Raw genomic sequence first — 20,428 nt, 5'->3', positions numbered from 1 at the left:
AGCTCACACCTATACACATTTTAGGGCAACAGAAGACAAAGCCAAATCAGAGAGGCCGGGGAAAGAAAGCTGCTCTTCTTCCAGAACCAGTCCTTCCTAACTAACGTTGGTGGTCAGAGGGAGGCAGGGCTCCGCTCTTCCCAGTCACAAGAGTGCCTGGGCTGCACCTAAGCTAAGCTGCCTAAGACCAGGAGCAGTTCCCTAAGTGCCCTGTCCCAGAGTTGCATGTGGGTGTCATCATGGCAGCTTCACATCATGGCCACGCAAGGCATTTTGATTAAATTATTTTACTGATTGGGGGAGGGGGTGGTAGTTACGCTTTGAGCACCACAGCGAGACTATTGTTCCTAACCAGTTGGTAGAGCAGGCGATGTGAACGAAGTGCTCAGGGAGGGCCTGCAGACTGCCCATGTAGTCACGAGCTGTCAAGCCAAATGCACTGGGGTCCCACAGTGTTTGTGCCACAAGTCGATGGCCTTGCTCACGATGGCATCTGAGCTGTCCTGAGGAATCTGTGGAGAACAAAGGAGTCCAAGTGAAATCTCTGTGCTTGCTACAGCAGGGTCTTTCCTCCTCTTCTGTAGCAGCTGTTTCCATGGGAGCGGTCTCTGGTTTTGGAGGGCGAGAGCAGATGCGGAATGCTCTAACGCTCCTGGGGACTCTGAGAAGCTCTGGCACCAGGCAGTCTTCATTACCACCCACCACTTAGCTCGGGACAAGTACTCGGCTGCCTACAGTCCAGCACTGACATCTAAACAGGGGAACAGCATCCCCAATTCACAGAGCTGTTCACAGGATGACAGAAGACAGCCCTTGCTTGGCACACGCCTGGCACTGTGGGCCACTGATGAGTATACGAATGGTGATTCACTTAAAACGAACACATACACACTCGCTTAGCTCTGACTATTGACCAGGCAGCACTTCACGTGTTAACGGGCCCTAATTACAAAGGGCGTGGGTGGGGTTCTTAGTCTGCTCCAGGATGGGACCCGGCTGGGAGTCCGCCAGAGAAGGCAAGAAAAGCCTGAAGAACCCCCAGTAGCACTGTTCCCGCTGCTTCTGGTTCCTGCTTCGCTCACTGGGAATTTGTTCCACTCCCAGGAGGCACCTGTGAGCAATGGGCTTGCATGCAGACCAAGATCCCCAAAAGAGAAGAGGGGGACTACTTCTCCTTGCCAGGAGTGGGGCACTTGACTATAATCCTAGTGCTCAGGAGGCTGAGGCAGGAGGATTACCAAAAACTGGAGGCCAGTATAGGGTATAGAGAGTTCCAGGCCAGCACGAGTTACAGCACAGGTCACCAGTCCAAACCACCACCACCAAAATCCTTTAGCAGGGTAAAGTAAACTATATTATTTCTATGAAATAATAAAACACAGTAAGAAAGCCCGGTTTGCCAGGCTGCCTTCATTTCTAGATTCCAAACCCGAGGAGACGAAGCACTCACATTTTCCAGGAACTTTGTTATCTTCTCTGCACTGTTCAATGCCATGACCTTTATTTTAAAGGTTAATAGTATTTCTACCGCTACAAAAACTAGGATCTTACAGGATCCACTTACGACTTTATCCCAGACCCTACAAAACAGAGAGATTACCAAATTAGAGAACTGCAAAACTGATGTTACCCAGACATCTCAGATTATAAAATCAAATCAAATTACACTCAGTTTAAGTCCATGCTTCAGAGAACGACTGTGAAATAATCAGTATCCGTCACATGATGGATGAGCCACTGAGCGGATTCTAGATAGAATAGCTTTAGAAGGAAAAAAGGGAACTCGCTTAAAGTTATTACTGTGCTATGATGCTCCAAATGCCTGCTGGGAACTCGATATTGAAGAAAGAAAGTCTTAAACCAGAGTGTATCCTGCCACTGCCATGGAATGTCAGATGATTATTGCACACCATGGGGACAACAAAGCAGCAAACGAAATGTCAGGTGAAGTAATTTCATTGCCAGTCAGCCTGGAACCAGTTCTCTAAACACCTCCAAGGGCTCTTTATGAATATGTATGTATGCATGCCCGTGTACAGGTGCGCATGCACATATGTGTAAATGTGAAGACTGATGGATGATGTCTTTGTCTACTGTGTTTCACTTTCTTTTTCAAGACAGAGTCTCAGTTCACCAGTTCCCCTCAGGCTCACCAGTTGCCTGGACTGGATGTCTAGTCAGCTCCAGGGACCTGCCTGTCTCCACGCACACCCCTGCCAGTGCTAGGTTTACACGCTACCTGGCCTTTCACATGAATGCTGGGATCCAAACTCGGGTCAGCTTGTTTATACAGTAAGGAACTGTACCCCCTGAGGCACCTCCAGGACCCAGAAGCCGGTTCTTGACCTATTACCGTAGAATAATCGTTTGATGATTGCTGTAACTGTTGAAGTTGGTAGTAGAATCTTTATGCTAAGTTGCACATATGCCTCTAACACTTTTTATGTGCTGACTTCTTTAATTCAAAACAACATAATAAAGACCTGGAGTTGTAGGGCTGAGGCTAAGAAACACCCTTAACCCAGTGATTCTCAGCCTTCCTAATGCCCGGACCCTTTAATACACTTCCTCATGCTGTGGTGACTCACAACCATAACATTATTTATATTGCTGCTTCATAACTATAATTTTCTGCTGTTATGAATCATAATGTCAGTGTCTGTATTTTCTAATGGTCTTAGGTGACCCCACAGGTTGAGAACCACTGCCCTACCATGGGTCTCCAAGTGACTAGAAGCAAAGCTTGTCTCTGACAGCCTTCAGGTCTTCTGAGGATGTCGTGAACCACCTAAGAAACACAAAGGTCTGGGTCTGCCAGCATCCACCGCCTGTCTATAAGAGAAGCAGTCTGGCTGCTGCACAGCTTCAGCTATGACTGCCTCATGGCATCTACACAGAGGCCCACAATCTTCCTAGGAATGTAGTCAACAATAAGGAGACCCAGGCTACAGTTACAGAAACTGCTAGTGAAGGCAGCTTTGAATCGCCTTCTTGTTCTAGAGCAAACTCAAGTTCTGGGGGATGATCACCTAAGGGCCAGAGGCTCTCTGACTCCAAGCTCCGGTGTGCAGTGGGGGACATGTACCTCTGTAAACTGGACTCGGGGAGGCATCCCGCGAAGCACCTTTGGAACCAGAGATCATAAGGCAGTTTGGACACTGCAGAACAGGTCTTCAGGTGACTCAGCAGCCTACTGTCTTCCAGATTCAAGTACTGCTCAAAAGCCTTGGGCTAGAGATTACAAACAAGAGTGAGCACTCATTTCCTGTGACATAATGTCACTTCACACTGAAACCTACGATGGAGAGGGGCACACGCCCAGTGAGAGAAAGAGCTAGAAACCGTGAGAAGCATCGTCAGTGCTAGCACACGCCTCTGGTCAGCGCTGACGGGGTGACCACACTGGAACTGAGCGCGTCCTCGGGATGCAGGACTCGCTGTGCTCAACCCACAGGGCAGTAACCAGGCAAAATGGAATGGCTGTCACCCTGACACTGCACTAAGCAGAACCAACAGCTACAGCAGAGTCCAAAGCAAGAGTCAGTTGTTATTGACAGCTAGGAAAGGCCCACAGCAATGCTGGGTGACCTGGAGATGAAAAGGGAAAGCCACAAACCTCTCACCTCAGCATTCAAGATACTGAGGTATGACAGTGGTATCTGAGGCCAGCCTGGGCTACATAGGAGAGCCCATCTCAAAAGGACGGGCTAGAGAAACTGCCCCTCTGGTTAAGAGTACTTGCTGTGAAATCATGGTGACTGGAGTCCAGATCCCAGCACCCATGTAACCAACCTGGCATCCTGCATCCCTGTAACCCCAGCTCCCAGAGAGGCAGAGATGGGAGGATCTCAGCGGCTTGCTGGCTTACAGCCTAGCCAGAAAAACACAAGTCCAAGTCTAGGGAGAAAGGCCATGTCAAGGGAATAGGTAGACAAAAATAAAGGACACCTAACCCCTCTCTAATGGCCTACACACACACACACACATGCACACACGCACATATGCACACACACACACACACATGCACACACACACACACACACACACACATGACCATACACTGACCATACTGTTCTGTATGCCCTCCAGTGCCGAAGAGGCTGAGACATTAGGGAGGGCCAGAGGAACAAACTCTGCACCCAGTGTCAATACAGGTGGGGATGCCTTGGAATCTAGAAGCAGCTGCATCTAGACCCAGCAGCTGGACGGTCCAGTAGCATCTCTCACCTAAGACAAGTATAAATAAGAGGTGCAGCCACACTGGCCAGCATCAGCAATACGGCATGGAAGTGGCACCTCCTCTCAGGGTCACCCTCTTAGTTACTTAAGAAAAGGTCTTTGTTCATTGGGTTAGCTACATTTTTTTTTTGCTTGGTGGCAGGAGCCTTTAGCCTCTGAGCTCTCTACCTGCTCTCTCTGTCAATGTCTGTCTCTCTGTCTCTGTCAATGTCTGTCTCTCTCTGTGTGTGTGTGTGTGTGTGTGTGTTTGTGCATGTGTATATGTGTGTGTGGTTGCCTACATATATGTCTATGCACCATGTGTGTGCCTGGTACCCACACAGATCCTTAGAGGGTACCAGACTCCCTGGAATTGAGGTTACAGATGATTGGGGGCTGTCGTCTGGGTGCTGGGAATCACAGGTTGGGCCTCTGCAAGAGCGACAAGAGCTCTTAACCACTGAGCTATTTCTCCAGTCCTGCCCAAACTCTAGATTCTTAATGAAGAAAATACCACTGGCTTCTGTGCTCCCTGGCTGTGAGAGACATTGTCACGTGGTTGAACTCTAGAAAGTCTGAAAGAAGCTATGATGTGGTCCCAGAAAGCAGCACCCTACAGCACAGCGCTCGCTCAGTCAGAAGTACTGCATCTTCTCTCATTCTTTAATTTTTTTAATTATTTAATTTTTTTAACATTTACTTATTTTTTAAAGGATTTATTTTCTTATTTATTTATTGTATATGAATACACTGTAGCAGTCTTCAGACACACCAGAAGAGGGCACCAAATCCTATTACAGATGGTTAGGAGCCACCATGTGGTTGCTGGGAACTGAACTCACGACCTCTGGAAGAGCAGTCAGTGTTCTTAATCGCTGAGCCATCTCTCCAGCCCTGACACTTCTGTATTTTATTTTATGTGTGTGAGTGTTTTGCCTGTGTGTATGGTATGTCAAAAGCAGGCATCAGATTCCCTGAAACTGGCGTTACAGGCAGTTTTGAGTAGCCATGCGGGTGCAGGGAATCAAATCCCTACCTTCTGCCAGAACAGCACTCTTAACTGCTGAGCCATCTCTCTAGCCCCGCCCCCTTTTCATGGTTGAGCTGGAGATGGCAGTCTGTGCAGGCTCGGCAGGCAGGCCCTCTACTGCTGGCTTCCGTCCCAGCCCCAGTACTGTCCCCCTGCACTCTTCCCTACATCTCTAAAATAGCAGCCTATACTTTATGGGGACAGACTGTAAAGGAAAGACACAAAAGTATTAAAAAAATGTCAGACCAAGGTTATAAAAACTTGGCTGCAACAAGAACCTAGGTTCTTTGCTTTGTGGTAGAGGCTGAGGCAAAGAAGATCTCAAGTTCAAAGCCAGTTCAGGCAACTTAGCAGGACTTTGTCTCAAAAATAAAAGGTAAAGAAAAGGAGCTAAGGTCATAGCCAAGGCCTGGACTTCACTTCCGATGCCTCTCTCCATCCCTACCGCATCCCCCACTCCTGCTCTCAGCAAACAAACAGAAAGGGCTGAACACAGCTCAGTAGTAGAGCTCTTGCCTAAGATGTGTGAAACCCAAGATTCTGGGTGGGGGGGAGGGAGTGAGGATAGCGTGGGGGAGGTGAACCAGCAAATAAACAAGTAACTCTCAATCTTATTGATAGTGAATAACAGGAATGGGAGTTAGAGCAGCCATTGTGTCACCTTCAGCAAGGGACTTAAGAGCTCTGAGGTGCAGTGCCCTCCTCTGCAAACACACTAAGCTAGATGCAGAGGAGAGCTGGCTGCTAGGAGGAGCCACACTGTTACAGATACACGCCGAGGTAGGAAATCCACCGTGTCTGACACCAGTCAAAGAGCAAGGCAGACAGGTCAGAGCTAAGCTTAAATGGCTAGATCATTTTAGAAAGTCAAGGGAAAAAATATGGTAGAGGGATATTTTTTTTCTTTCAGATAGGGTTGTGTATGGCCCAGGCTGGCCTTGTATTCCTGACCCTCTGCCTCAGTCATCTGGCTGCTGGGATTGTGGATAAATATCACCACATCCAACTAAAGAAATATGTTTTATCAACTGTGGAGTCAGTAAGGAATTCAGAAAACATAAAAACACTGACAGACCCCACATATGAAGCTTATGATCTTTAAACAACAAACAGGGAGAAAGCGTGTTCAGCATATTAACACACTAAGGATAATATGCAAGGTATATTGATGACTCTTACAAAGAAAAAAGTCAGATATGGCAGCGCATGCTGGGAAAGTCCTCCTCATCTGCATAACAAGTTCAAGGCTAACCTAGGCTACATGTAACCCTGCCTCAAACCACACACACACAAAGAAAACAATAGAGATCTGCAAAGCTGACCAGCTTCTCTGGCCCTCAGAGTTGTCAGAATGAGAGGGTGTGGCCATTGCCTGCAGGACAAGGCTGGGAGCCTGACACCTAAGCAGCAGAGAGGGAAACAGGCAAGCTCAGGACCTGCTTGCCAGGCTAAAATGTAAATCTGCCCAAACTAAGAAAGTAGAGTTTAAGTACAACACCCCAGATCCTGCTCAGCATTTTCTTCCAGTACCTCCCTGGGGACGCTGGAGCACGCATGCCCTGTAGAAAGAGCAAGGGCCTGTTTATTGCCGGTGTGGGGCTATTAGACTTAATTACAGCCAATCCGTAGGAGGAATCACTGAGTAAATCAGGTAGGAAAAGTGATTCTAAATGAGAGGCTGTCAATCCCAGCTACAATCACAATTGCCTAAGGCTTTCAAACATTCCAATTCTAGGCCCCACACCGTGAGATTTAATTGAGGAAAGGTAATGAGAAATTTTCAACCCTCTGAGTACTAACAGGAAGTCAGAACTGAAAGCAATGGGTTATCTGAATGAGCCTAGGAATTCTCCAAGTGCGGAGCTGCAGACAGACAGACAACAATGGGAGGGCCCATGTGTAGAGTAATAGTCTTCATGTGTTCATATGTGCATGTGTGTTCATATGTACATGTTGAAACAAGATGACAAGAGTCAAGTCCCCTCCCCAACTCTGGCCTGGAGGCTGTGTGTGTGAGAAGAGACAAGTTCCTGTCACCAGCCCTTCCATACAGGTGGACAGACAAAACCCCTAACACAGAGGGAACATTCTAGATAAGTCAGTAGGTCTGGACCAGCATCAGGAATCCTCCAGAGCAGGGGGGCCTGCAGGTGAGTCCACCCCATGGAGGGGCCTGCAGGTGAGTTCACCCCATGGAGGGGCCTGCAGGTGAGACCCCGCAGTCTTAGGCTGCCTGTGTCCTCCAACAGCTGATCCAAGTGGCTGCAAAGGAGACCCAGGGCCCAATACTTCTCGCCTTCTGCAGGAAATCTCTCCCAGGACCACTGGAGCAGTCCACTCATCACAGCAGCGATGGGAGGGGGCGGGGGGAATGTTCTCTGACACTGCTTACGTCCCAGTAACACTCCCATCAAAAGCAAAACACCAACAAAAACAACAAAACTTCCTCACCAGCTGAGGTAAAGCGTCCCGGTACTTGTTATTTAGCTGTTTCACGAAGCATCGGCTGATCCAGTAACAGTCCACGCTGTCTTCCACCATCTCTTCCATGGCCTTGGCGATGGCAAGAAAGACTTCATCCTCCGGCTCCTGAAAGATTAATGTTAGATCTCAAGAGGGAGGCGGCAGAAGGGAAGATATATTTCTTTTCTGAAAACCTAACACTGGCCCCTGCATCTTGAGGAGGCCACATTAATAAATCAAAGAGGGATCAGAAGGCAGAGTGTGTCAGTACAGAGGAGCAGGGGAAAGGAATGACGGGCAGCCCCAGAGAACCATGGGAGTCAGCAGAACTCAACAACAGCTGGCTTTTGTGTGGAGCTGGCTGCAAGCGCAGGCCAGGCAGGGTCTTGCTCTACCCAGCCAGTCCCCAGGCCAGACCAGGGTTCCTTCAGAGGGAAGTGATGACACAAGCTTTGGAATGTGTCAGGACATAACTTATAATGAATACTGAGGAACCCCAAATGAGCTCGCAAAACACCTGATTTATATCAACACTTCCACACACTCCTTTAGTATTCTGTTCTACTTAAAAGTTTAAACACCCTAAAACCAGAATTTTAGGAAGCCGAAGAATGACATTTCTCAGAAATGAAAATAAATCCTCAAGAAATCTTATAAAACTGAAGTTCTATTTGGAAAGTTATGTTGTTTTCAAACATTGCCATCAACATCAAAACAAACAAACAAGCCACAAACAACTTACATTTTCATCTAGGCTTTCATAGTTTGAAACTTTTAAGATTAAAAGGACGCAAAGAGGGCTGGAGAGATGGCTCAGCGGTTAAGACCACTGACTGCTCTTCCAGAGGTCCTGAGTTCAATTCCCAGCAACCACATGGTGGCTCACAACCATCTGTGATGGGATCTGATGCCCTCTTCTGGTATGTCTGAAGACAGTGACAGTGAACTCATATATATATATATATATATATATATATATATATATATATACACACACACACACACACACACACACATATATATATATACACCTTTCTATTCCTCTGAGAAGCTCCAAGTTAAATGACAATTCCTGTTTCAATAAAAAGCACTTCAGTCTTAGGCTTTCTTTCAGCTTGTTAATAGCCACAGGATATAAGAATCATAAGCAATGTATTTTTCTAAACATCTTATCACAGTATTGGAGGACACAAAAGGAGCAAGACGCAGAGGAACTCTTCCTCTCTAGGGATTCCACACAGGCCACGGCCTGGTCTGGATGATCCTGCAGGTGGCAGGCATGTCACTGCTGCTCCTGATCACTCTGGCCGGGTGAGGAAGACTAGCATGCTCCGCCCAGCTGTGCCCCAGCTGAGCCCTCACAAGCTCTTACTACCTCATAACAGCACAGGAGGGGCTGTGCATGTAGGGAAAGGTAGGGAAAGAACCCCATTCCCATGTTCAGTCAGCAAGTGTACCGGAGGCTGCAGGGAAGGTGTCTGGACTCAGCACGGACCAGTGAGTAGGGATGAGGTGGAAGCCATGCCTATAGTTTAGATTTAGATTTCTTCCACTAAAGGAATAGCTGACCTTATTCAATATGTAATTCAAGAACTCAGAGCCCTTCTAGGAGCTTGGGCCTGTAATCTCAGCTGCTCAGGAAGCTAAGGTAGGAGGACTGAGACAGGGCCACTTAGCAAAAGGTAAAATAAAGGATGCAAGGGGTGGAGATGTGGCTCGGTGGCAGAGAACTTGCCTAACACCTGAGAAGGGGGCGAGAGATGTAGCTCAGTGGTAGAGCACATGCCTCGCACCGAGAAGCCACAGACTGGGTCCCTGAACCACAGAGCTCATGTCATGCTACCTGTGTCCCCAGTGCTGCCTCTGAGTGACAGGAAAACAAGACTGTCCTAAGTGCCACTTAACATTTGGGGGTCTTCTCCCTCTTCATAAATGCAATGACAAGAGTGACAGCCTTTATCCGTGCTCATTTGTCACTCTATCATCAACTCCCTACACCTGTCATTGGTTATAATAAGTCATATGTAAAATAATTAATTTTTGAGGCAATATGTCACTATGTAGCTGCTCTCAAGCTCAAGATCCCCTTTCTCAGCCCAGCCGGAGTCCTGGGATTAGAGGTGAGGCCACGCCTGGCTCAAAGCCCAGGCTTTGGTAAAAGCAAATTTTGTAGATAATCAAAGACGGCATGCAAACCCTTGCTTGAAAAATTCATTCTGTTTTCACCAGATAAATAAAAACTTCATTAAAATATCTAGACAATGGCAATAAAGTAGCCAGGAGTAGCTGGCAACATTGGAACATACAGGAAAACAAGCCGGAAGCAAATGCCTCCGCACAAATGGGAGCTTTTTAATATCTGCAACTGTCACAGGGAAGGCTAAAATGAACTTGTAACATCATTGGGTTGGAATTGAATTTATTATAATCTACAGAGACATGCACTAATATATAAAGGCTGGGGTAAAGCTCAGCAGCCAGGCACTTGTATGGCATGTATGCTCGGGGTTCAAGGCCCAGCAGCACAGCTTCTATATTTTATACTTGTGTGTGTGTGTGCAAAATATACTCATATATTTCCTTCCTCTGTCTACTAAGAGAGTCTAAAAGGGAGGACCCAGGAGAGCAGAAATAAAGGCTTATACCAGAGCTGCAGCCCAGGAAGCAGAAGCAGATCCTGGGCATCTTTTTTGTGCCCAAGTGTCAGGAAATTCGCAAAACAGTGAACGTATCAGATGTAAGGGGCTCCTGCTGGGTGCAGCTGGAGTATTTTGAACATCAAAAGGAAAAATGGCAGTAAAAGATTATAGGCCATTAACTTAAAAAGGACTCAGTGTATCCACACTGACATCAACAAATAAATGCCAAGGGAACACTTACAGATGAAGCCAAACGACAGACACAGGGAGACTTCAGAAGTCAGAGAAGCACCGCTGCCAATCAGAGCAGTAACAACATTTTAGGAAAGATGAAGAATTATAAGCCCCCAAATTCCATGCGGGTAGCACATTCCTTTCATCTCAGCACCCAGGAGGCAGAGGCAGATGGAACTGTGGGAGTTCAAGACCAGACCAACCTGGTCTCTGTCACAAGTTCTGGGCCAGCCAGGGTTACATATTGAGAATTTGTCTCAAAAAAATGAATAATTAAATTATATGATATACATTTTATATATAATTTATATATTAAATAGTTATATGTAATAAATACTTTATATATAAATAATAAATGTGTAAGTATATAAATATATGTTCTATATTTGTTTTATATTTATATATTATTGTGATATTTATACTTAAATGTATATTTATATTATATATTTATATTTTATATATAAATTAAGTATAAACAAATATTATATGTAAATAGTATATGTAATATATAATTTCATTTCTTCAGATGTATTTTTAAATATATAAGAGAAGCCTCAGAGTTCGTTTCCATGAGTTACTCATTAATGACAAAGCATATGCTTACAGGGGAAGAACCTGGCAGACAGTCCCTGCGCCAAGTGATCCATTACCAGTCCTTCTTCACTATCCTTGCTAACAGTGCATAACCAGGTTCTAGTTACCAGTGAACACCAGACAAATGGAGAAACCCCTAAGACACTCAAACCTGCCAAGGTCACAGGAGAGCCGAGAAGCCTGAAATTCAGTGCTGCCGGACCAAGGACGGCAACAAAGGGCAACGTTGATAACAGGACTGGACCTGAGGTCAGAGGAGCATCCAGGGACAAGCAACTGGATCTCAAAAAGATGCTCAGCTTAGCTCCCAGCCCTGTGTCAATGCTGATGTGTGAGCTCTGACCATCACACTGTGGTTATGGGAGACATAGCACGTGAGGGTAACGGGGGTGTATGGGGTGGTATACAACTTTATAACTTCCTTCTATGTCCAAAATTACTTAAAGATGAAAGATTAATACTTATAAAAAAATTTAAATTAATGATTGTTCAAATGTATGAGATGAACTTTAACAAGGAAGAGGATAATTACATACTAGTTTTAAGTGTCTCCCCCATTTAAAAATAGTGATTACAAGGGGAGAAAGAATAACTTCCCAGTACAAACCCAGCAGGCAGTACTTTACCAAAGGATCAAAGGTAATGGATGTCTCCTGAGGCGAAGCCACACTGGGTCTCCTGACAGTACACTGAGGGCACAGCACCCATGGGTATCCCTGCCACAGAGACAGCTGGTATCACACAGAGAGGGAACATCAGCTGGGCATGAAGTAAGGGGCCGTCTGTAACGTTACTGACCAACATCTGTCAAAAGTGTCCAAGGCATGGAAGCGAAAGACAAAGGACCCAGCCCAAATCACAGGTGTCCACAGCAACACGGGAACTCAGGGTAATCCACAGGCCAAAGTCGAGTCTTCAGCCAGCCTGTTTGTTTATTTGTGATGAAGGGCACCCCTAGAACACCTGGGCACATAAGGAAGGAGCCTGTAGGCGAGACTGAGGAGTGTCACTGTGACTTCAGAACTGTGTCACGCTCACCTACAGAGGAGCCTTGTCACACAGAAGGAGGCGGAGGAACAGCATCACGGCTGAATCTTGCTCTCCTTTGGCTTATGCAAAGGAGTATGTATGCACAGCCGGAAATGGGGGTGCACGCCTATGATCCCAGCACTCAGGAGGCAGAAGCAGGAGGATACTGAGTTGGAAGCTGGCCTGTACTACACACGCAGGGAGACTTCATCTCAAAAGGAAAAAGAGTTGAGGTTAGAGACGGCGCTGGCTGCTCTTTCAGGAGAAGAGGGTTTGGGTTGGTTCTGGCAGCCACATGATCGCTCACAACCCTGTGTAACTCCAGTTCCAGGAAAGCAGAGGGCATGTTAAGTGGTGCATAGACAAACGTGTAGGCAAAACACCCAGACACCTACAATTTTTTTAAATTTTTAAACAAAGAGAGGGAGGGAGGGAGGGAGAGAGAGAGGAAAAGTGCATACGTAGGGGAGAATGGCAAAGCAGGTGTCATTAAATGTTAACAGCGGGAAATTTCAGTAAAAAGATACGGAAGTTCTGGGCTAGTATGTCTGTACCCTTTCTTCACGTTTGAGATTAGAGTCGTGCGTCACATAATAAAGCGGAAGTCAGCCGGTGACCTAATAGAAGCTAGTGAAGCTCTACAATGAAAAGTATCTAGTAATGTGGCCGTTGTCTGCATTTGAGCAAACATAAAAACCTGATGTTTGCAGATGAACAAATGTCTAATGACATGTTTCTCAGAACACATAGACATCACTAAGAATGACTGTGCCAAAAGCAAAATGTGCTTGAAAATAACTAACACTGACCACCAAAAGCTAAGTATGCTTTAAAATAACTAACACTGACCGTGCATGACCATGAATCCCACGTAAAGTCGCTGCTTTCACTTTTCATCCTGCCAGCAATGGGAAACCACTGAAAGTTTCTAAGGCAAATCATTACCAAATGCAAGCCAGGGACTGGAGATGGCTCAGAGGTTAAGAGCACTGACTGCTCTTCCAGAGGTCCTGAGTTCAATTCCCAGCAACCACATGGTGGATGATAACCATCTGTAATGAGATCAGATGCCCTCTTCTGGCACTGTTTGAAAACAGTGACAGTGTACTCACATGTATTTATTTATATAAATACATCTTTTTTTAAAAAGTAATAATTCGTTCATAAATAACACTTTACTAAGATTTGGGAGAGGAGAAATGGGATAAGGAACTGTAGGAGGGCAGACCAGGGGGAGGGCAATGACTGTACTGTAAACAACTAAAGTAATAATAGTAGTAGTAGTAGTAGCAGCAGCCAGAAAAAATAAAGTGTTAGTGGTGTGGCTCAGTGGTAGAACACTTGCCTAGCAGTCATGAAGACCTAGGGTTGATCCACACACGCCTCTGCAAACACATTAATAGACAAAATAAAGAGTAATTCTTAGGAAAGGGGTGGAGTTGAATGTCAAGTGAGAATGATCACTCACCAGAGGAAAAGAGGGACTTCGAGGTAGCTTCCCTGATTCAAGCTGATACATGCGAAGATACACTTCAGGCTGCGGCGTGGCATCACTGATGAAGCGGACGACTGTCAGGGCATGGAGGATGTCATGGTACTGGTCTTTGCGGTAGGCCATCACCTGGGTATGAGTGTCATAGTGCGGAGGTAAGATGCCTACGGAGAGATGGGACAGGAAAGGGCAAATGCTGAGACACCCATCCTGTGAGAAACAGCCCCCACAGTTGAGAGTCACACAAACAATGGCTACGTAGATTCCTTTTAGAAAGTCTCACTCCAGCAATCTTAAATGTTAAAAGATGCAAGATGGTGGATCACTGTTAGAAATGGGTTGGCACCACAAAAGCCTTTGAACAAACTCAGACGTAGTTTCAAGGCAATAAGCACATGAGCTGTAATGATGGTTTAACTGGGTTCCTGGCTAGTGCTGAGGGCACCTTTAGCTCCTGGGGCCCTTGGCCTTCTACATCTCAGGACACTATGTTGAATCCTTTTCTTCAGTTTATCCTCAGTAGTTAAAGCTTATCTACAGAACGGTCTGTCACTGGGGCGAAAGAACATGGCCCTCAGCAATAAGGCCAGTGTACATTGTACTTCTGTGACACTTTGTGGTTGTTACTTAACTATGTTGCTCATTAGGCTTTAGCATAAAACTCTGTGTGTGTGTGTGTGTGTGTCTGTCTGTCTGTCTGTCTGTCTCTGTGTGTATGTCTGTGTGTGTGTATGTCTGTGTGTGTGTATGTCTGTGTGTGTGTATGTCTGTGTGTGTGTGTCTCTGTGTGTGTATGTCTGTGTGTGTCTGTGTGTGTCCGTGTGTGTGTCTATGTGTGTATGTCTGTGTGTGTGTATGTCTGTGTGTGTGCGTGCATACGCGTGCACACATGCAAGTGTGCAGAGAACGACTCTGTGGAGTCGGTTCTCTCCTTCCACCTTCATGTCAGGTCTGGGCTGTGAACTCAGGTTACCACATTTGTGCAGCACGCACTTCCACTCAGGGCCTCATCTCACAGCCTCCCTCTGGGTTGTTTATAAGTAGGCGGTATCATGAAAACAATAGGCAGAAGACTGGCTTCATCTCAGGTCAGCTAAGACCAGGGCTCCACCAGTGTGTCAGTCTATCACAAATGTGGGCATCTGTGCCCTCATATAGCAGAGGCAGGAAACAGGGCAGACGAGCCCAATACCAAATGTTCCCCGAAGAATCAGAGCCCCAGGTACTAGCATAGGAAATGGATTGTAGAACAGTAACAATGCATTGTAAAGGCTCAGTTTTGATATAAACAAAATTTTCCATTTATTTATCCAAGCCCCATTAATGTAATGAGGCTCTTCAGAGTCAGAGACTCTGGGGTTTAAGTTCTAACTACAGTTCACTAACTCGAACATCCTCAGCAGTTCCTTCTGTTTCCTGTGCCCTGACTTCTCCCCATCTGAAAGTCAGAGATAATGATGTCTAAATCTACAAGCTGTTGTGATGAAGAGGCAAATCCATAAAGCACTCGATAGAGTGTCCTGGCACATGTGTGTCTGGCATGTGTGTATCCAGCACACGTGTGTCAGGCAGTTCAGACTGTGATTCCCCTTTGATGTAAAATCTCACAGACCAATTATTCTAGAGAACGTTCTGGCAAACAGCAGTTAGTCAAGCCCAACACTTTCCACGTATAACACATGCTTAAGTGTCGTTTCCTGACAGAAACTCGGTGTGTCTGAGGGGCTCTGCACCAGGTTCTCAGAGAAGTCGAGGGAGCACAATTACATGCCCTCCACATCGGGGCTGGTACAGACTGAAGAGCTATAGTTGAGCCTACCATAGGCAGCAGAATGTCAAGTATTAAACCTGTGTCTAAGAGCTCATCCCAAAAGCTCTCTCTGACATTTACCTAAAATGGGATGAGACAGACAGTACCTGCAGAGCCCAGAGCAACCAAACCTGGACCACAAAGAGCCCTTTTTCCTGGGAGAGCCCTGCATTTCCAATGCCTCTAACTGTGGCAGGAAAACAACAGTGGCTTAGATAATAAAGAAGGTAAGAAAAACTGAGATAAAAACAGAAAACAAAACAAAAATCAAACAGTTGGGCCTTGGCACTCGGGAGGTGTCAGAAGCACAGCATAACATCTTCCATTAATAAGACACACAGGGTATCCCATAAGGAATGGACACTGATGATAACTGCCTAAAATGTACCCTCAGGAGGAATTTATTTTGATGAGTGCACCAAGATGCTCAACAACAACCAAAAAAGCCATCATGAACATGCTTTCTTGCATGGCTTGCACTCCCCTGTGGCCACCATACTGCATGACCACCCGGGGGGCTGCAGATTTCTCAGGTTCTGAAATATACTACACACAGAGCATGAGGTCTATGACCTGGCCCCACCCCTCATCAGAGCCCTTCAAGTGAGTTCTACAAAATATGAGCTTTAATTCTTTGCCAGTCACAGGTCTTAGAAAAGTGTTTTAGGCACCCCCCCCCCAGAGTCTGTGTCCATCTAAGATAGTAAGACTTCCCTCAGAACCATTCTAGAACGACTGTACATAATTTACGTCAACTATTTAAAGTGGCGATGGGACCCACCAATGCCCAATACACAGAGGTAGTCCACATGCCTCATAAAGCTCCGTCCTCACCCCGACTCACAGTGAGTAAACCCCAGCTGGTTAAGAGAGAAGTGGAGGATGATAATGAACGGGGATTAGATGCTCCAGCGGGCTCAGCAGTGACGGGGAAAATCCAGGGCTCAAAGGGATGCATGCCAGCTGCCTGTGGCAGACGCCAAGTCAGCTCTCCTTCATAATGGACCACCCAGCTCTGAAATTTACTCGAATTTGTAGGCAGAAAAAAAAAAACTCTGATTCTACTTTCTGTTCATTTGTTTTGGTTTTGAAGTCTGTCCTGTCATTTTTATTTCAAAGGATAAAGGGGCATTGAATGTCCCTCCCTTAGCATCAGAACATTATCCTCTACCACCGAGAGTCGCAGAACACAACGCGCTGAAGACTAAAACCGAAAAATAATTTAGCTCAAGATGTCTCTGGACAGATGCAAAACTGGAGGCCAGCATGATCTTCCTCCTGGCTACCCAGCTGACAGCAAAGACGGCCAATTCTCCCTTCTCCCGTCCCAATGTTTCATGCCTGCTGAGGTAACCACCTAAAGTGCATGCCTGGATGGAACTGATTTTGATGGTTACAAAAATCTTCCTATAAGATTTAAGACAGAAAAATGTTACAGGGCAAAAGTAAAATAGCAGTCCTGGCTTTTGAAGATGGTGACCACAGAGACGCACCAGATACCTGAGTGTACAAGGGCTTAACTTCAGGAGCAAATGCTATCTTCTCTACCACCATTAATAAGCGGGCAGTCCGAGAGTAATGGTTGATCTGTCTCTGCCGAGGTCACCATCCGAAAGGCTTTTACAGTGAGCAGCAATTGGGCCTCCTAGGGAAGACCCAATAGTCCTAAGCAAATGCTCATTTTGTGTCTGGAAGATGACAAAGGGTCCCATCCAATATATCTGAAATCAAATCCCCACCCCACCCCCGCCTCCTGGGTCTCATACCTAGAAGCGCCTTCCATACCAACGCGCGATACATGGATGGGAGAGGGAACCTCTGGCTAAATGTGCAAAGCTTCTCGATGTCTAGAGGAAGGAAAAGAACAGAAATGTCCCATGGGCTCACAGCACTGAACGTGCAATTTCACTTCTTAAAACTGCCTAGCTCACACATGCCTGCAGGAGAATTCCACCACATGATCAGCAGCCAACTTAGGAAAAGCCATAGTGGCCTCACTTCTAATCCACATCTCCTACCAACCAAGCTATCTCTGCAGCACTGTTGCAGCATAGAGATGGATTTTGCATCTACTACTACATCCCCTCTACCATGGGCATTACTTACAGAATTGGGTGGGGACACGGTGCGGCTCAGTGGTAGAGCATGCCTTAGCATGGGCTATACCCTGGGTTCTATTTCCAGCTCTTCCAAAAACAAGAAGCACTTAAGTTTGTTTTTATACTATGGTTCTGTTTTACTGTAAAAAATGAACTTTATTATTGTTGGCTTAAGACAAATTGAATATAAATCTGTACTGAAGGATTATCTTCCACAAAAGAAAATCATAACCAGGGGTCTCGCACAGTTTACCTAGAAACCATGGTGCTATGTCTAGAAATTGAGATGAAATATATAAGCTTAATAAAAAATAGAATCAATTTATTTTCAAAGGTGAAGGTGTCTTATTATTTATCCCCTGACTGCCCTAGAACTCTTCATGAAGACCAGGCTGCCCTTGGAGTCAAAGATCCCCCTGCCTCTGCCTCCAGACTGCCAGGATAAATGTTTTCCACCACTACACTAAGCAGTGTCTACTTTTTATGAAGCTTTATAAAAACCTTCTGCCTCTCAATGAATCTGAAAAATCTTCAATTTTTCTTAAACTACACCACTCTGATTACACACACACACACACAAATACACACACAAGTAATAAGTACTGCTTTGAGTCCTTTGCAGAAATATTTACCTGGTAACTTTGAACTAATGAACATATGCAGATGAGACTCACCCAAACGGTCATCTTTCAGGAGGATTTCCAGTGATTTCTTTTCTTCGACTCCACGAAACCCGACTTTCTCATAGTAGACTGATCGAAAGTTCCTCTGAGAGTCGTCAGTCATGTTTCATCCTTGGAGGGATTTTTTTTTTTTTTTTTTTAGGTGAGCCTAAAACCAAAGAAAGAAGAATTGGGAAGGACATTAGGTGATTTTTCTCGGCCTTTTCAATAAGTCAAATATGATAAATTGCCTGTCCCTAAGCAAGGAGCATTAAATCTTTGGATCCACACAACCCTATCCCACCTTCCTAATGCAACTTGGCCAAAGATATAGATATGAAGATATAGATATGAAGATATAGATATGAAGATATAGATATGAAGATATAGATATGAAGATATAGGTCAGCTGCCCTCCAAGCTACTAAAATAGGTAGCACAGAGGGGAGCCTCTAGGATTCATTCTTATAAGAACCCCTGGCACAATGAAATACCTTGTACTCATGATTGAACAAAATACAAATGAACAAATAAGATGAATTAGAAAAGCTGGCAGGATATGTTATATAAATGGGGCTAACCAGTGGTATTAATTCTGCTTCCAGTTTTACAACTAAGGTCTCACTAAGTAGCCCAGGCTGGCCTCAAACTCAGAGATCCTCATCTCTGCATCCTAGGTGCGGGGATAAAAGGTGTGGACTCCTGGTCCAAGATAGGTATGTTTTAAAATAAGAGGAGACATCCAAAATATTAACAAGTTATTAAGTTAGTAAAATTCTAGGTGACCTTAATTTCCTTTTTTGTTTGTTTTGTCTTTGTTTTTGTTTTGTTTTGCTTAGCTGTCCTCTCGAAAATGGGCATTTGGAGAAATTAGAAGGGGGTGGAGGGAAGCCCTAAGGCCTACCCTAATTTTTCTTCCTATAAACACAATTATACCAAGTGTAATTATCAAAATACAAAACTCCAACAGAGAAACAGCATTAAAGTATAACCAGAAGACGGCTAAAAATCTGGCAAGAGACTCAAATCATCTCAGAGAATACATAATTCTTTCAGAACAGTCTTTGTGATATTAATGGTAAACCAAAAGAAAAGATCAAACTAGGTTTAGTGACTAGGCACTAAAGATACAAACATTCTTCCAAAGAATAAAGTCCTCAGCTACTAAAAGCCCCCGAGACGTCCCCAGATAACCAGGGGAGTTTGGACTTCTTGTTGGGAGTTAGATATCTGAACAGCTTCTGTTATGGGGAAGATTGCAATTCATTTTTTAAAAAAGCGATTTAGAATTTAGAATTGCCTTTAAAGAGTTCCACGGCCTCTTCGTAGCTGTTAAAAAAAAAAAAACCCAAAGATTAAAATGCAATCTGTAGTTTGAGGGCTCTTTTGGTTTTTGTATTTTTAAGCATTCGCTGCCCCTGTCGTCTATCGACAGCATTCCTGGGACGGCACTGTGATGGCACAGGAGTCGCCCTGAAAGATGCGCTGTCAAATCTTGCCCAGGTGACTCCACCTGCGGGAAAGGTGCCCACAACCCGGTGAAACCCCAGGCCCCGCTCTCCCGGTATGCACGCTTCACCTAGAGTAGAGCAAACACACCCGGCTCAGACTCAGAGATCCGGGAGGCGGCGGAGAACCGGCCCGGGAACGCTGTGCTACCGGCGGGCAGACGGAACCATAAGCGTCAGGGACGAGCGAGCGAGGGGAGCAATGCCACGAGACACCCGGGCTGGCCCTCTCCGCCTCTAACTCCCGCCGCCGGACGTGACGTCACCCCGGATGCGCGTGCGCAGAGGACATCTGCTGGGAGCCCCACCCACACGCGGATATTGGCCGGGTGAAGCTGAAGCCCTGAGAGGTGGTAGCGGCCGAGGGTTTGTGCGCCCTTGAGTATCCACGTCTGTCCCTCTCACCTCGATCCCGAGACCCTGGTGATCGTCTCCCCTTCGTTCAGGCGTGCCTGCTTAGGGCACTCTTCTGCCCCGTGGAAACCCGGATCCCTCAGGCGGTGTTTCTTCCACCTCGCCGGGTGGAAAATCGGAAACGAGCCTTTGCTAATCGATTGGGCTGCACTGCTTCTCCCAAACGTTCAAAGTGACCATGAGAAAGCCAATCAGTTAAGTCCTCAGCTATTAAAAACTGAGTGATGGGCAGGAGA

General features: G+C 45.8%; 1 protein-coding gene across 3 annotated transcripts; it reads right to left on the bottom strand.

Annotated features, from left to right (window-relative positions):
• Positions 1-271: 271 nt before the first annotated feature.
• Tbc1d7 (TBC1 domain family member 7) lies at positions 272-20,008 on the bottom strand. 3 transcript variants are annotated; one of them, XM_021180382.2, is made up of 8 exons: positions 19,850-20,008; positions 18,283-18,439; positions 17,276-17,356; positions 13,676-13,863; positions 7,700-7,837; positions 3,086-3,231; positions 1,451-1,580; positions 272-512 (listed from the first exon to the last, which is right to left on the bottom strand). In XM_021180382.2, the coding sequence occupies exons 2-8, from the start codon at positions 18,392-18,394 to the stop codon at positions 426-428; spliced, it is 882 nt and encodes a 293-aa protein (XP_021036041.1). In that variant the 5' UTR covers positions 18,395-18,439; positions 19,850-20,008; the 3' UTR covers positions 272-425. The 3 variants fall into 3 exon arrangements, with proteins under 3 accessions (XP_021036041.1, XP_029340849.1, XP_029340850.1); XM_029484989.2 differs by having other exon boundaries at positions 19,870-20,008; XM_029484990.2 differs by lacking the exon at positions 17,276-17,356.
• Positions 20,009-20,428: the final 420 nt, after the last annotated feature.

The sequence above is a fragment of the Mus caroli genome, unplaced genomic scaffold (assembly GCF_978045245.1).
Source record: "Mus caroli unplaced genomic scaffold, Mus_caroli_1 scaffold_15, whole genome shotgun sequence".
NCBI classification, from domain to species: Eukaryota; Metazoa; Chordata; class Mammalia; order Rodentia; family Muridae; genus Mus; species Mus caroli.
The sequence above is the reverse complement of the archived record's forward strand: the minus strand, read 5'-3'. Positions and strand labels throughout refer to the sequence as shown.